General features: G+C 43.3%; 1 protein-coding gene across 1 annotated transcript; it reads left to right on the forward strand.

Moving 5' to 3' along the window:
- Positions 1-1,975: 1,975 nt before the first annotated feature.
- ZRSR2 (zinc finger (CCCH type), RNA-binding motif and serine/arginine rich 2) lies at positions 1,976-13,896 on the forward strand (the record flags this gene model as incomplete). The annotated part of the gene is made up of 9 exons (XM_010158491.1): positions 1,976-2,055; positions 2,205-2,307; positions 2,589-2,697; positions 5,347-5,385; positions 7,197-7,312; positions 10,280-10,493; positions 12,177-12,232; positions 12,372-12,481; positions 13,129-13,896. Coding segments are annotated over 9 exons (1,309 nt in total), but the record flags the coding sequence as incomplete, so codon positions are not given.
- Between the last annotated feature and the right edge of the window lie 663 nt (positions 13,897-14,559).

Genomic DNA, 14,559 nt, shown 5'->3' on the forward strand with positions numbered 1-14,559 from the left:
GCCCGGGCCGGGCCCCCAACTCGTCGCCAGCGCCTTCGCTCGCCGCTCGGTGTAGTGGTCTTGCCCGCCAGTGCCGTGTGGCCGGAGGGGTCAGCGAGTCCCCGCCCTGAAGCGGCCAGGCGCTACTGGCCACAGAGTTTCATCTGTTTACCCACTTCCCCTCCTCGTGGGCTTCTGTGGCCGGGGAGTGAAGCGAGTTGCACTCTCTCATGCTTCTTTGCGCTTCGAGAGCACTTAGAAAGGCCCGGGAGCTGGGAAGAAGCTGACCTCACTTAACAGCCATAGGTACCTGCTGAGCGTTTGAGAAGTGATTCAGGCAGGTGATGTTACAGGAGGAGTCACTAGGCTTGCTTGATGGAAGGTAGAAGGCTCAGGTGTGGGCCTGCATGCAGTCAGGCAGTGGTCTTGGAGGGCAAGGGCTCTGCTGCCGAGATAACCACCGTGGTGTTACTGATGGCGTGCGCAGGTGGTGAGGTTGTGAGTAACCCTGAGTGGAAGGGCTAGAGGTGCAGGTGAGGTTTTGGCTGTCTGAGTTACACCTGTGGAATCTTAAAATTACAAACTCTGAAATGGGAAGATTTTGATCTCCCATCAATATTTGGCATGGTGGAATGACAAGAGTTGAAGATCACCCCACCCTCCTGTTTTTCTATTAAGAACTGGATAGAAAGAAGAGAGCTAGAATGAAAAATGTCAGAAAAGGAGTTGATATGGAAAGGCTTTCGGGTACTTACTTTTAACCATAATAACAGCAGTTTCTAGGCAGCTGTTTCTAGGCAGAGCTTCAGGCAGGCAAGGATGAATCTGGCCAAGCTACAGTAGCGAAGAGTATATCTGAGCGTTATCTGTTGTGGTTGTTAAGTGTGCTTTTCCTATTTATACATTAAGACTGCTGTCTATAGAGGCTGTCAAGGGAGAAGGGAAGGGACTCAAAATTTCATACCCTATAAAACAGAGGAAGACTAGAATGTGCTGAAAGTTGTGCCAAAATGATAGGGTAGGAGATACCCAAATTTTTTACCCTATTCTTATCTAGTGACCAAGTTTCAAGAGCTGAGGGAGATTTCATGGGGTTGGTGATAAGGTCAAGTACTGCAATGCTCAAGAAAGATGAGACCCTCTGTGTTGTGTCCAAATGGGACCATTGCTGCTGTCCACATGCATCTCTAACAGCATAGCTACATATACTGGTTTTAGTTGGGATAGAGTTAATTTTCCTCACAGTAGCTAGTATGAGGCTGTGTTTTGCTTGTGCTGAGAATGTTGATAAAACAATGCTGGTTTTAGTTGTTGCTAAGCAATGTTTACATTAAGTTAAGGACTTTTTCAGTTTCTCATACTGCCCCTGTGTTCCCAACTGCTTCACTACAAGAGGCTGGGAGGGGACACAGCCAGGACAGCTGACCCCAACTGACAAAGGGGATATTTCATGCCATGAGACATCATGATCAGTATATAAGTTTGGGGAAGTGGGCTCAGTGTGTGAGAGTGGGAGTGTCTCAGGCTCTGGCTGCTGAGGCGCTGGCTGGGCATCAGTCAGCAGGTGGTGAGCAGTTGTACCATTTGTTTTCCATTATTTTAATTACATAGTAATAGTAATTACTATTATTAGTAGTTGGTCATAGTAGTATCATTATTTAATTTCATTTATTTTCAATTTTTAAATTGCTTTTATCTCAACCCATGAGTTTCCTTGTCTTTTCCTCTGATTCTCTTCCCCATCCCACTGGGGAGGAGGGGTGAGGGGTGTGAGTGAGAGGCTGTGTGCTGCTTGATTGCTGTCTGGGATTAAACTATGACACTGCAGATTTCATTGTCATGTCAGATGTCCCGGTAGGGTTACTGTTTCATACGAAGAGCTGTTAATTGTGCCATTTGTGGGGGTTTGTACTGCTGATGTAAACTGAGTGCATGTATGACAGTAAAAAGTCTTTGTTTGACTGTTTTAACGTATATAATGTTCTCTTATCTTCAGCCATCAAAAATACAGAGCTATTCTGAAGAAAGAAAAGAGGAAAAAAAAGCGGCAGGCACTCGCCAAACTCAGAGACTCAGGTGACTGCTAAGTGTTTTGTGCTATCAGTGGAACTAGTAGTGACAGGTTTTTTTCTTTTTGTTCTTAAAAAGGATATAATTTTTTGTATATCTGCTGACTGTAGCATCTGGTTATTTAGATGCATTGTTTTGTGTGGTTTTTTTCTCAGAAGCTACAGAAAAAGATGAATCAGTATCTGAGGAGGAAGAGGAGGAACTGGAAGAGGAAGAAGAGGAAGAGGAAGAAGAAGAAAAAAAACTTGAGGCAGAAAGGTGAAAATCAGAGAAAATGGCACATATGCAGTAGAAACATTTGTAGTCAATTCCATTTTGATACTTAGAAAAATTTCAATATATATTGTGTAAAACTGAACCTTTTTTGTATATTTCAGGCTACACATTTTTTTTCTCTGAAGCCTGAATGATTCCTATGGAATTTTCTCTTGTAAAGAAGATGAGATAAGCTGTAGTTATTGCTGAACTGTGCATGACAATTGCATCCGTTGTGTGTAGTCTTTAAATTTTGTCTTAGTGGCATCTGGTTTCCTTGGCAGACAAAAACTACATGAGCAATGGTTGCTGAGAGAAGAAAAGGCCCAAGAAGAGTTCAAGCTTAAGAGAGAAAAGGAAGAGGCCGCAAGAAAACGTCAAGAAGAAGAAGAGGTGATGTATAAACTGCGTGTTACGGTTGTGTCTGGCAATAAGGTAGACTTACCTTTTACTGTCCTGCTATGAACACAGTTTTCTTGATATTGGTATGTTTGAAAGCATAAGCTGTTCTTTCTTCTGTTCTAGAAGAGTAAAATTAAAAAGGAAAAAAACCCCTAGACTCTTTTTAAAGAGTTTTTGTCCAGATGCTCAGTTGCTTATGACTGGACGAAAGCTCAGTGGACAAGGAGTTGTCATGCAACATGATAGTTTTGAATTTGACTGATTATAAAACATTTGTTTCCTTAAATAATTTTCTGGGTTTTTTTTTTTCCATCACAAAGAGGAAGATCCGAGAAGAATGGGAAGAGCAGCAAAGAAAGGAGAGAGAAGTGGCACAGCAGAAGCAACAGGAGAAAAGAGAGAGAGAGGTGATTCCTGGCAGTGGGAGGATAGACATGTTATATATCCTCTTACATTATCAGATGCAACAGTCAGTACATGTTGAAGAGGGATTTTATTCTAATTAGCAAACTTGTAAATGTGTTAGTTACTTCTCTCCATTCTGACTAAGTTCTTGAAATTATTATTCACTGTTAAAGCGGATCTAATGAATCCACATACGCAGAAGGACAGCTCGTTTTAACGCATCTGGTTGCTCGCAGTATGTAATTTTCATACATCAGTTAAGTGCAAAGGCACGCTGTGAATGCAGGTTCCGATACGTGCACTTCTTGCATGGTGCATTAAAGATAATTCTTAGTGTCCCTGTTGAGCACAGTCAGTGTTGAAGAAAATACCCAGTGAGGATATGGAATTACATTGCTGCTGTTCCTTAACACAGTTCTTAATCAAAAGATGTATTTCAGCTCCTCTTTACCTGACTCATCCAACAGGCCGTATCTTTTTTTCAGAGCTCCTTGGGTGGAGAAAAGAAATGATACTGAAGATACTAGTCATTGATAACCTTTCTGTTAATGATCCATTCTTCTTAAGTTTTAGAAGTGGAATGAGCTGGATAGATTTCGATACAGGACATCTTAAAACTTGAGGGCTGGCCTATCGCCAGTGAGGGTGATCACAACTCCCTAGGGTCTGGTTGTTTTACAGATTCACAGATTGAGTGGAAGGGGTTGGAAGGGACCCCCAGAGATCATCTAGTCCAACCCTCCTTCTCCAAAGTCACAAAAAGATTGCGGTCATTTCAGTGGGAGGTGTCTTGCTGCTCTGTTTGGTAGTTGTGGAAGGAGAAGAGGCAGGAGCAAACAGTAGTGTCTCCTGCAGCTGTGTCACTGATCATGTAACGCTTGCATGAGGAGTGAAAAAGAACAGTTGTTATATTTCCTGCCTTACTTCCTCTTGTGTTACGTGTCAATTTCTCTTTTTGCAGAGTAGGGAGAGAAAATGATGGTCGCGTCCTTTATTTAAGGTTGAGATATAGTTCCAAGAGAGTTGAACCGTGGTAACAGCGGGATTTTGTTCCTTCCCCCTCCTTGTGTCTGGGTTTGTGTGAGCCCTCAGTGGGCTATCTGGTTCCCTGAACTAGATGGAAGATGCTTTTTTGTGGGTTGTTGGTTTGTTTGTGGTGGGTTTTTTCTGGTTTACTCTTTTACTGGTTTAGTGAGCCCAGTTGGCTTGTAGAGAGCATTGACAGGCACCCAGAGGGAAACGAGTACCCAGCGGGGAGTGGAGCCACCCGTTTCAGCAGCGGGAACGTTCGTTTGGCCTCTTGAAACAGCAGTGTGTTCAAATTCTGACTTACTGATTGCAAAGATTTTTTTATTTCTCCTCCCTAAGGTGAGATCTTCTGGTTTGGTGATTGTTTTGGGGGTCTGGTTGGTTATTTATTTATTTTTTTATTTTATTAAAGTGGGTAATACCTGACATGCCTGATGATTAGTATCAGATGCTGTCTGGGTCCTCCTCTGGGATTGCATTTTTTTGCATTTTTATTTGCTCTTCTTTTTTTTTTTTTTTAATCTAATTCATTCTCTTCTAAATTTGAACAATGCTAGCATTTTTTTTATTATTGGTTATGTTTAAATGTCTTTTTTCTAGACGCTTCCTAGAATAATTAGATAAATACCAGCCAGTTTTGGAGAGTGACTTTTATTGTTTTCGTCAGCCCAGAAGGCATGAAAAGAATATCCTCATTGTTTTCCTGTATTTGGAAAGCTAGATAAAGTGAACTTCAGACACTGAAGTTTCTTAACAGTTACATGTTTTGCTTTAACGGAGGCTCGCTAAGCAATGTGTTTTTCTGTGTGTTAAAAATTATGTTCTCAGTTAAAAAGTTTAGTGCAACTAAATGATTATGAATTTAACTGTAACCAGACTGAGTGCTAGAGCAGGAGATACATTTAAGTATTCAATAGTTCAATGATAGTGTAAAAAAAGAAGAAGAAAATGAAGCTTTAAGTTGTCTGGCATTTAGATTAGAAAATCACCTACATGAGGGTCTTGTCTGATGTATCCTTTAACAGCTCTGTAGTATGTGAACTGCTGCAGAGCAGAAGACAGACTTGGGTTTTTTTAAAGCAAACATCATCAAACTTTTATTACACGTAATCATGGAGTATTGTAAATTAGGTTCTTAACTAAAGAAACCAGATGTTTTGCGTGTCCTCAGGGTTTTCACTAGTCCTGTGTTTGCACCATTTATAGGCAGCTGTGCAGAGGATGCTGGATCAAGCTGAAAGCCAGGTATGCTCAGAGACTCGATGAAGAAGAACTGAAAAGTAATTTAATTGCCATCCGGTGTTTCCCTTCAGCATGTTGTCCATCTGCTCTCAAGAACCTAATGGCCTGAATAAATTTAATATCTAGTGGCTTGCATGAGCTGTAAAGAATTATTTACTGGGTGGAACATAATTAACCGTATTTCTGGCTGGTTGGTGGCAGTGCAGTTGTGCGTGCTCATTCCTGTTCAGGAGAGCTGAGTCAAAATGAATCTGGAAGTACTGCTGTGTGCTGTTAAAAACCACTATGCATGATGGTTTATTTGTGAATTAGAATTCTAAATCAATCTGTCATTCCTTCTGGGTGGCAAGACAAACCTGTCTTTAAGCAGATGGCAGGATCTAAATGAAAGGATTCAGCAGTAGAGGAGGGCACAGATCCTTGAGAAGAAAAAAAAAAATAAGGTGGGGGAGGGGGAAGCTGCCTGCTCCAGTGCCATGGATCTCAAGCTGGCAGTGTCTGATGCAGAAAACTGCATTCTTCATTTGAATCTTAGAGAGGAGGAGTTCCATCTCTCCTGCTGCCTCAAAGAATAATCTTGGGTTTTATCCCAGTCATACAGTTAAACTCGTAAAGATTCTTGCTCTGCTTAAACCGCTGCATGAATCTGAAAATTAAAATTTTTACCTAATTAATTCATTGTGTGTGTTGATGACCACAGCTACATTGGAGTTGCATTCAGTTCCAAATTACATTTAAACAGTTTTCAAGTAGGGAATCTTTGTCTGATAACATGGGTAGAGCAATGCTCTGAACTGCGACCTGCCCAGAGCTTCAGATGCGCTCACAGCCCCTTCTGCAAGGGAATAGGCAGAAGTGGGGTATGTGACAGACTTCACTGTAGTACCAGCTGAGGGTTCGGCCACTTACTGTTGAAGCTACAGCACTGTTTCGTTGAAAGAAAATGAGGGCTGAGAGTCAGGAACAGAACTGGTGGCAGGATCAAATGCTGCTTGTAAATAGAGCTTCCAGGTGGTTTAAAATGAGAACTGAGGGTAGTTGGCTCCACAGATCTTCCGGCTGACAAAATGAAAATTCCCTTTTTAAAATGTGTGTTTTGTTTGTAGTCAGTCAATGCTTGCAACTTGATAATTCCATTCTGAATTACGGAAATCTTAAAGCACAGTAGCTTTTAATTCCAGTGTTAGCTATGATTTTAATTTTTTTTTTTTTAATTCTGGGTTTTGGCAGGTTCCTTTTATTTTAGCCTTTTCTAGCTGCAAGAAAAGTGATAATGGTAACCTTACTGAGCTTTACACTGTTGAAAAGACAAATAAGTAAACGGTCCTGGCTTTCTACCTGCCAGGTGTATAAAGTGCTGCTCAGTGGGTCCTGGAGTGATGTAGGTAACGGCCTTACCTGAACAGAAAGAATCTGTCCCAATATTTATAATTCTCATAGATGACAAATGAAATTGGTTTTTGAGGACTAAATATTACTGCAACTCTTTTGGTTGGACAAGCTTCGTAAGATTTTATTTTAACAAAACAAAATGTCCAGTTTGGGCCTTTTCTGTTTGTTTGTATGTTTGTTTTTGTTAAAAAGAAATCCTGTTCTTAAAACCGAGCACGGTCAAGAAAAGAGGTCTCCATCACCAGAGACCTAAGGCACTGGGTGGGCAGCTTTATAAAAGAAGGCTTAAAATAGGTTGAGCTTGGCCTGTAGTGCTTGGCCCTGTGCTCATAACTGCATGTGGATTTAATTGGTAGTTTTATTTTGACATTATGTTTCTTAATTCTTTTCTAATTTCTCTATATTGTGATGCTTTTCCACAGCTGGAGAACGGTGTCAGCTGGCATAACCCAGAGCCCCCAGAGAATATAGGAACAGAGAAAGATAGAGCGAATTGCCCATTCTACATTAAAACAGGTTCCTGCCGATTTGGAGACAGGTAATCGACTGAATATTTACCAGCATACAGGTGTTTTGGAGAGATGAAAGGGAAGCAGCTTCATTAGGTCATATGCAAACAGAAGGCAAATTGCTGTGTAAATTATTTTCACGTGTTTGGATGCGGTTCTGTTACTCGTGGTGGAACCAGGCATGGTGAGCAAAAGCATCGTCTGCTTCTAATTGGACTGTTTGGTGTTAGGGCATATGACTGATGCCCCATTGTGGTGGCATGGGTCAGACTGGCTTTTCCTGAGCCCCGACAGATGCACAGATAGATTCAGGCGGAATATAATTCGGTTTCTGCTATTAGTATGGGCCTGCTCTGTCAGGTATTGTCTTTCAAGTTGCCCAGTTTGCATATGCTGCCTCTTTATAAAGATAAAAATCAAATCTCAGGTGGGCTGAAGCACGTTAAGGTACATGTGCACAGCTGAGAGAGCTGGTGCATAGCTTCCAGAACTCTCCTGTTCGTGTACTGGTTAAACACATGATACATTTCTTCTCAATTTTACTGTATTTATTTTTATACTGTTACGGGTGCCTTGTCTTGGGAAGGAAGTGTAGTAGAATGCAAGAAAAAAGGAGGACAAGAAGACAATCAGAGATGAGGAACGGCTTCTGTAGGAGTGGCGGCTGATTAGTCTGGACTCTGCGTTCAGAGAGGGTGATGGAAATGGCTGTGGTAGACGAACACTGAACGCACGAGCAGGGTGGGAATGAGTATTTGCTTTTGTTACGGAATAGTTTAGTTGGGTGTCCCTGAGTGTTTATCAGCTTTAAAAAAAAAAATCAAGCAAGCAAGTGCTTTCTTATATGAAACAAACAGTGAAACTTGTTGCTGGAGGACATAGAGGAAGCCAAATGTATAAATGGGCTCGTGGAGTACAAGTTCATTGCTGACCATTAAAGATGGTGACCCAAGTGCAGCATCTGGCTAGAAAATCTGTGATTTTTTTTTTGTGTGTGTGTTTAGCAGGTAAAATAGCTCAGCAGGGAAACACTCTGATACTTACTACTTGAATCTTCAGCTTATACTGAAAAGGTTATTTTACTAAAATGTATCACTGAAACATGTGTGGTCCATCTGTTGGAGTTTTTATTCTAGAAACAATTTGGTTTAGTGTGATATATATTGTGGATAATGGGAAGCTTCAAGTCCACATCTTTTTTCTGTTCTGAAAATGTGCTGAATTCCTAAATAAAACTGTGGCCAGCTATTTCACTTCAGGCAGCATTTTTCATTTTCAAAGATTTAGTTCTTTGTAATCTTTGCGGTATTTTTGTTTCAGTGGTATTTAATGGAGGTGACCTCCTTGGATTAATTATGGATTGGATGAAAATCAGTTTTGTTTTGAATAGGCCTAGTAAATAAGTACTGAGAAACATCATATTCTGCCCTTCCTCTCTCACCTGTAGTTGTTGATCTCAGCTACCTCTCCTTCATCTTTCTTCCTCCTCCTCACCTGCTTCCTTCCTTCCTTCATATTATGGTCATTTTAACCTCTCGTGTTGGCCATAAGTGGAAGGACTGAGATGCAGCCAGGATAAGGGCTGGAAGAATGGGTTGGAAGCTGAAACGAACCACAGTGGTGAAAAATTGAGAGCCAGTGTTATCAGTAAAATATTTATTCAATCTTGTCAAAGCTCACTATGTCTTGAAGAAGCTAAACTGTCGTGAGTTCACTGTTATAAATTTCTCCTGTAAGCAAACCCTTAGTATTTTGTAGTAATACTGGATTTTGAGTCATTCGTTTTCCTTGGGGTTCCTTTTGTTCCGTCACGTGCTGTATCGGTGTACAGACAGTATTGGTTGGGTATAATGTCTTGAGTTCTGTCTTTCCAATAGAACAGTGAAATGAGGAAGCTTCTGAAATGTAAAAGAAAAAAACCAATCAAATTAATTGTCTCCAGTTTGGGGGTTTGGGTTTTTTTTGTTGTTTGTTTTTTTTGAAGTCTAAGGTGCCAACCCAAAGCGAGAGTCAACTTCTGACTGACTGGATGTGGAGAGAAGACTTCCTGTCTGAAGTCTGGTTTGTAATTACCCATTCTGAGACCTGACCTCCCTCCCATTTGTCTGTGCTTTGCCAGTGCCAGATAAAGAGTAGGCTTGTCTGACTGTCTTTCTGATGATGCTGTGAAAAGGAGCAGCGTGCTGGAGGGTGCAGGACCTGGTTGCTGTGGAAGATGTTTGAGCCGGAGCTCATACAGCACGGTGAAATAAGCATGGAGGCAAACATCTGTGTTCTTCCTGAACCTGAGGATTGGTGGGGAGGAATTGTATTTCAGCATGTGAGGGAGGTATCCGGAGTATGATGGATGCTGAGGGAGATCTAATAGTTCCATGGCTGCTGAGAAGGTGCAGATTAAGATAAGACTGACTTATCAGAAACTTGCTTTTTTTTAAAAAAAAAAAAGTGGAAAAATCTCATTCCCTTACTCACCCAACTTCAGGTCTAAACGTGCTTTCCCTGCCTCCCCGCTCCCCCGTATAACAGAATCATAGAATCACTAGGTTGGGAAAGACCTTAGAGATCATCCAGTCCAACCGTATCTGTCCGCCAATGCGAACAGCTTCAGTAAAAGTTGTTCAGTTTGCAAAAAGAATAGCAGGGCCTTGCATTAAAATGTCTTAACAGATTGTCAGTTGTCTTTCTGTAAAGCCCTTCAGAAATGGGGACATGTCTAACCCTGGTAGCCTAAAAGAAACAACTTTAGCTCTTACTGTGTCACTGGTATCTTTTGCAGAGGTGCTTTTTACAGCAGGACTGTATTTATGCGTGGCAGAAGGCATTAGGATTATATGCAAAGTCACTTCCAAAGGACTTAATAATTGAAATACGTTGATCTTGCACTAATGGATTTTCTTCTGTAATAGCTGTTACCCAAAATGGCAGGTTTTAACAGCTGCATCTTCTGCTGACCCTGCTGATCTCTTCGCTTCTCTTTCTTCGCTGCCAATGTCCAGGTGCTCTCGCAAGCATAACTACCCGACATCTAGTAAGACGCTCCTCGTTCGAGGGATGTTCATTACTTTTGGCATGGAGCAGTGCCGGAGAGATGACTATGACACAGACGCAAGTCTCGAGTACAGCGACGAGGAGACCTACCAGCAGTTCCTGGAGTTCTACGAGGACGTACTCCCTGAGTTTCAGAATGTGGGGAAGGTTGTTCAGTTCAAGGTATGCATTTAACAGCTGCTTCGGTACGTAACGTACGCCACCTCAGCTGTGATTCACTAGCCTTAACGGGAATGCTGTCCAGCATGCCCTAGCTAAATCCCACCCACATCAAAGAGCTGTACATTGCCCTTGCAGCAAACTGCGTCTCTCATGTCAGCAGTAAACTTGTCACTTGTAGAAGATGGGATATAGTTTCCCAGTGAAGTGTGGGTTGGAACGCTGTCTTACAAAGTCGAGGATCTGCGTTTGATGGTATCCTCGCTGTTAACTGCAGCCGTGCTAAGCTGCACGTACTTGTGTGCCTGTGACTAACAACAGGGCAGGAGCCTTCGGTGTGGCATCTCTTACTTAGCTTCTGTGGGAATCGCGCAACTGTTAACGTGTTTCTCGTGGACTTTCTCGTTAGGTCAGAGAGGCTTAGAAATCACGTCTTGGCGGTGGTCCAGTTGAGTCTCTGCTACCTTTTGGAACCAGGTTATACACACCCCTCTTCAGCTGACTTCCTTTCCAGTGCAGCCCAAAGTTTTCTTCCTCTTCTTTCTGGGAAGCTACTCCAGAATCTGGCATCTCCTTACAAAACACGCTCCTTTTCCCACCCATAGCAAAATCATTCTCCCTTGTTCTCACGTTGGCGTTGCTGATCTCGGGTAGTTTGGCTGCTTACTCTGCAGTATTTAACTTTGCAGCCCCGGCCCAATGCAGCACGCAGAGCGGTATCTCCCAGTGTCAGTCAGGGAGCCACGATGGAAGGAGCTGCCTGCCTCATTTGGTGCGGGTGTTGGAAGAAGCCCAGGGGCTGGGCTCCTCTTCCCTGGAGAGCAGGGTTCCAGCCTGCTCAGGCCTGCCCGTTCCAGAATCCTTCATTACAAGCAATCAGCTTTCTGGAAGTCAAATTGTGTCATTTGAGAGCTATAGATATACTTTTCATGCTAAATTATTATGAAAAAATAGCTTTTCTAACTCATCTCATAGGGATGCTGTGAATCAAAATCACTCTAAAGATTCTTTTACCATAATGAATCCCACATTTCCGCGTGAGGATTTCACTAATTGTTTTTAGAGCAGGATTTGGCTGTTGCACAGTAGGGCTGGCCCAGAGGAGTGCGAGACGACCAAGTACAAGCTGTCTGATGGACTAAGTGACTAACACGCGGATCTCGGCTTCAAAGCGTAGCGCTGGAAACAGTCAAACATAAGCCCAGAGGACGCTCTTTTTTCCTCCAAAACTTTTTATTTGGCTAAAACTAAGTGTTCAGAAGAAAGTCACGTGTAAGTTCATATAGGGACTTTTTACAAGGGCCTGTAGTGACAGGACAAGGGGTAATGGGTACAAATTGAAAACAGGGAGGTTTAGATTAGATATCAGGAAGAAGTTTTTCCTGGAGAGGGTGGTGAGGCACTGGAACAGGTTGCCCAGAGAAGCTGTGGATGCCCCATCCCTGGAAGTGTTCCAGGCCAGGCTGGATGAGGCTTTGAGCAACCTGGTCTAGTGGAAGGTGTCCCTGCCCATGGCAGGGGGGTTGGAACTGGATGATCTTTAAGGTCCCTTCCAACCCAAAGCATTCTATGGTTCCATGATAGCTGAGCTGTCACAAATCGCAACAGCTGCCATCTCAACACGTGTGAGCTGCTGTGTAGCCATAAACCTTCCCTTGCACTAACTTAGTGTTTCCACCCCCTTAGGTCAGCTGCAACTACGAGCCTCATCTGCGAGGAAACGTGTATGTCCAGTACCAGTCGTAAGTACCCGCCACCTTGCTACGTTCTGGAGGTGGGAACATCACTGGTGTAAATCCAGGTGGTTATACTGCGGTGGGAGCCTCAGCTGGGTAAGCAGTTGTGTGCTGATAATGCTGCGTGTGTTTTTGCTTTGGAAAGGGAGAAGGACTGTCAGGCAGCTCTCGCTCTGTTCAGCGGACGATGGTACGCAGGCCGACAGCTTCACTGCGAATTCTGTCCTGTGACGAGGTGGAAGACTGCTATATGTGGTGAGTCACGTAAACGTTTGGAAGAGAGAATGTGTGTTATGGAAGGAGTACCTGTGGAAGTGAAAAAGAGGGTATTGGCCCGTAGCTTTTGGATCTGCCTAACATTGCAGCTCATTTCTGTCTGGAAGACAAGCAGGCGTTAGCTTGGCTTGCGTAGATCTGAGAAAGGAAGGGTGTGTTCGTACTGTGTCACATAAGCGTTGGAATCGTTCTAGTGGATTTACTTTGGCCTGGAAAGGAAAGTTGGGGTCCTAGCTTTGGAAATCAGTCATAGGGTGGAACTGCAGGAAGTACTAACTGATCTCTTTGAAAAGCAACAGCAGATTCTGAACCATCAGCAGTTCTTAGCGGTAACTACCACATTTGACTCATCTATATTTACATTCTTAGATTAAGGTAGTAATGTTATTTCTGAAAATGATTTTAAGTGAAAACCTCCATTGTTGTTGAAGCGTTAATTCAAAGGAAAGTACGTATCGAAAAATAATCTTGCGTGACTTAAACTGGGAGGTAGTCAGATGCATGTTTTTTGCTTGAAGAAGCAAAATTCAGTTTAGTAAGTTTCTTTCCAGCAGGTACATAACAGAGAGAGATTTAACAGGTCTGGTTCATTAAAAAAAAAAAAAGCAAACCCTAATCTGTTGCAGGCTTATTTGAAAGGCAGAAGTGTCCAAGAGGGAAACACTGCAACTTCCTTCACGTATTCAAAAATCCCAACAATGAGTTTTGGGAGGCCAATAGAGACATACGTATTTCTCCTGAACGGACTAGTCAGTTGTCTAAAAACTCTGAAAGGAGAAACAGAACGAGCCATCGCGATGACTATTACAGCCGGTCAAGGAGAAGGGGCAGCCCAAGCCCGGATCATTCTTACCGGAGAAACGGGGAATCCGAGAGAAAAAAGAACCGCCGCAGAAACAAGAGGAGGCGCCGGTCTGGCAGGTCAAGAAGTCGAGAAAGGAGGAGGTCTCGCAGCAGGGGGAGGAAGAGGAGAGGCCGCAGTCGCAGCAGAAGTCATAGTCGAACGCGCAGTAGGAGCAGAAGTCGGAGTTCCTCCCGCTCCAGGAGCAGGGGCAAAAAGAGGTCGAGCAGCAGAGGGAAAAATAGCGAAACTCCCAAAACAAAGTGAGAATCACTTGTAGAAATTGCTAATTGAGCAAACATAGAGATGACGAATCTTTCCAGTAGGGCACCAGATATATTTGAGTTTCAAATAAAGTGTTCTTGCACATTAAAATGTTTCTTCCTAATGAAAGAACCTAGTTTATTGTGTGCTAAGCTTCAGAAAATTCAGAGTTGTAAGTCCTGTACAAGGTGTGAATGTCAAGTACTCTGGCTACTCTGTCCCTCTGAACTGCCGCACCGTCGGGATGCGTACCGAGTACAAATGGAAAGAGAAGTAAAGCCTCTTTGGTCTATGCTTATTTCTGTGTTACGTGTGTGTCCGGTGTTTGCTGTCCCTGCAAGGAGTTGGTACAGAACAGCCAGCGTGCTGCCAGTTCACACCACGGCGCACTGCAGAACTGAGGCCTGTGCGGCCGACTGCCGTTTGTCTCTGTTGGGAAATCTCTTTCTAGACAAAGTAAATGTGATTATGTTGCGAGTTGGAGAAAAGGGATCGAAAAGGGATCGCTGTTTGTACGATACTTGCTCGGTAGGAGCTCCGTGGTCACAGGGGTTGGATTTTCCTCTCCCCCCTTGACTTGAGCCGGTTGCCTGTAGGGATTGCGGCAGACTAAAACCAGGGAGGAATTAAACGGAAGAACAATCAGTTTATTCAGTACCTTAATCCCCGGAGTAAGAGTGGGGACCGTGCACTTGTAATCCTGGAGCGTGGACAGCGAGTACTTGGCATGCCGTCGGTAGCTGGGAGCAACCTGCCAAACCCGTGACGGAGCAGTGAGAGTAGCAGGAGATGCACACGTGGCTGCGAAGGCTCGAGGTGGTTGCGGAGCAGCTAAAGAAACCGAAGGTTTCGTACCCAAAGCGATACTGCGGGTTTCTGGGAGAGAGGGACTTGACTTTAAAGCCTTTTTGGGCTGCTTTTACGATGGGTGTGAGGCACCCTGCTGCCCAGC

Source organism: Eurypyga helias, unplaced genomic scaffold, assembly GCF_000690775.1.
Source record: "Eurypyga helias isolate BGI_N326 unplaced genomic scaffold, ASM69077v1 scaffold29399, whole genome shotgun sequence".
Classification (NCBI taxonomy): Eukaryota; Metazoa; Chordata; class Aves; order Eurypygiformes; family Eurypygidae; genus Eurypyga; species Eurypyga helias.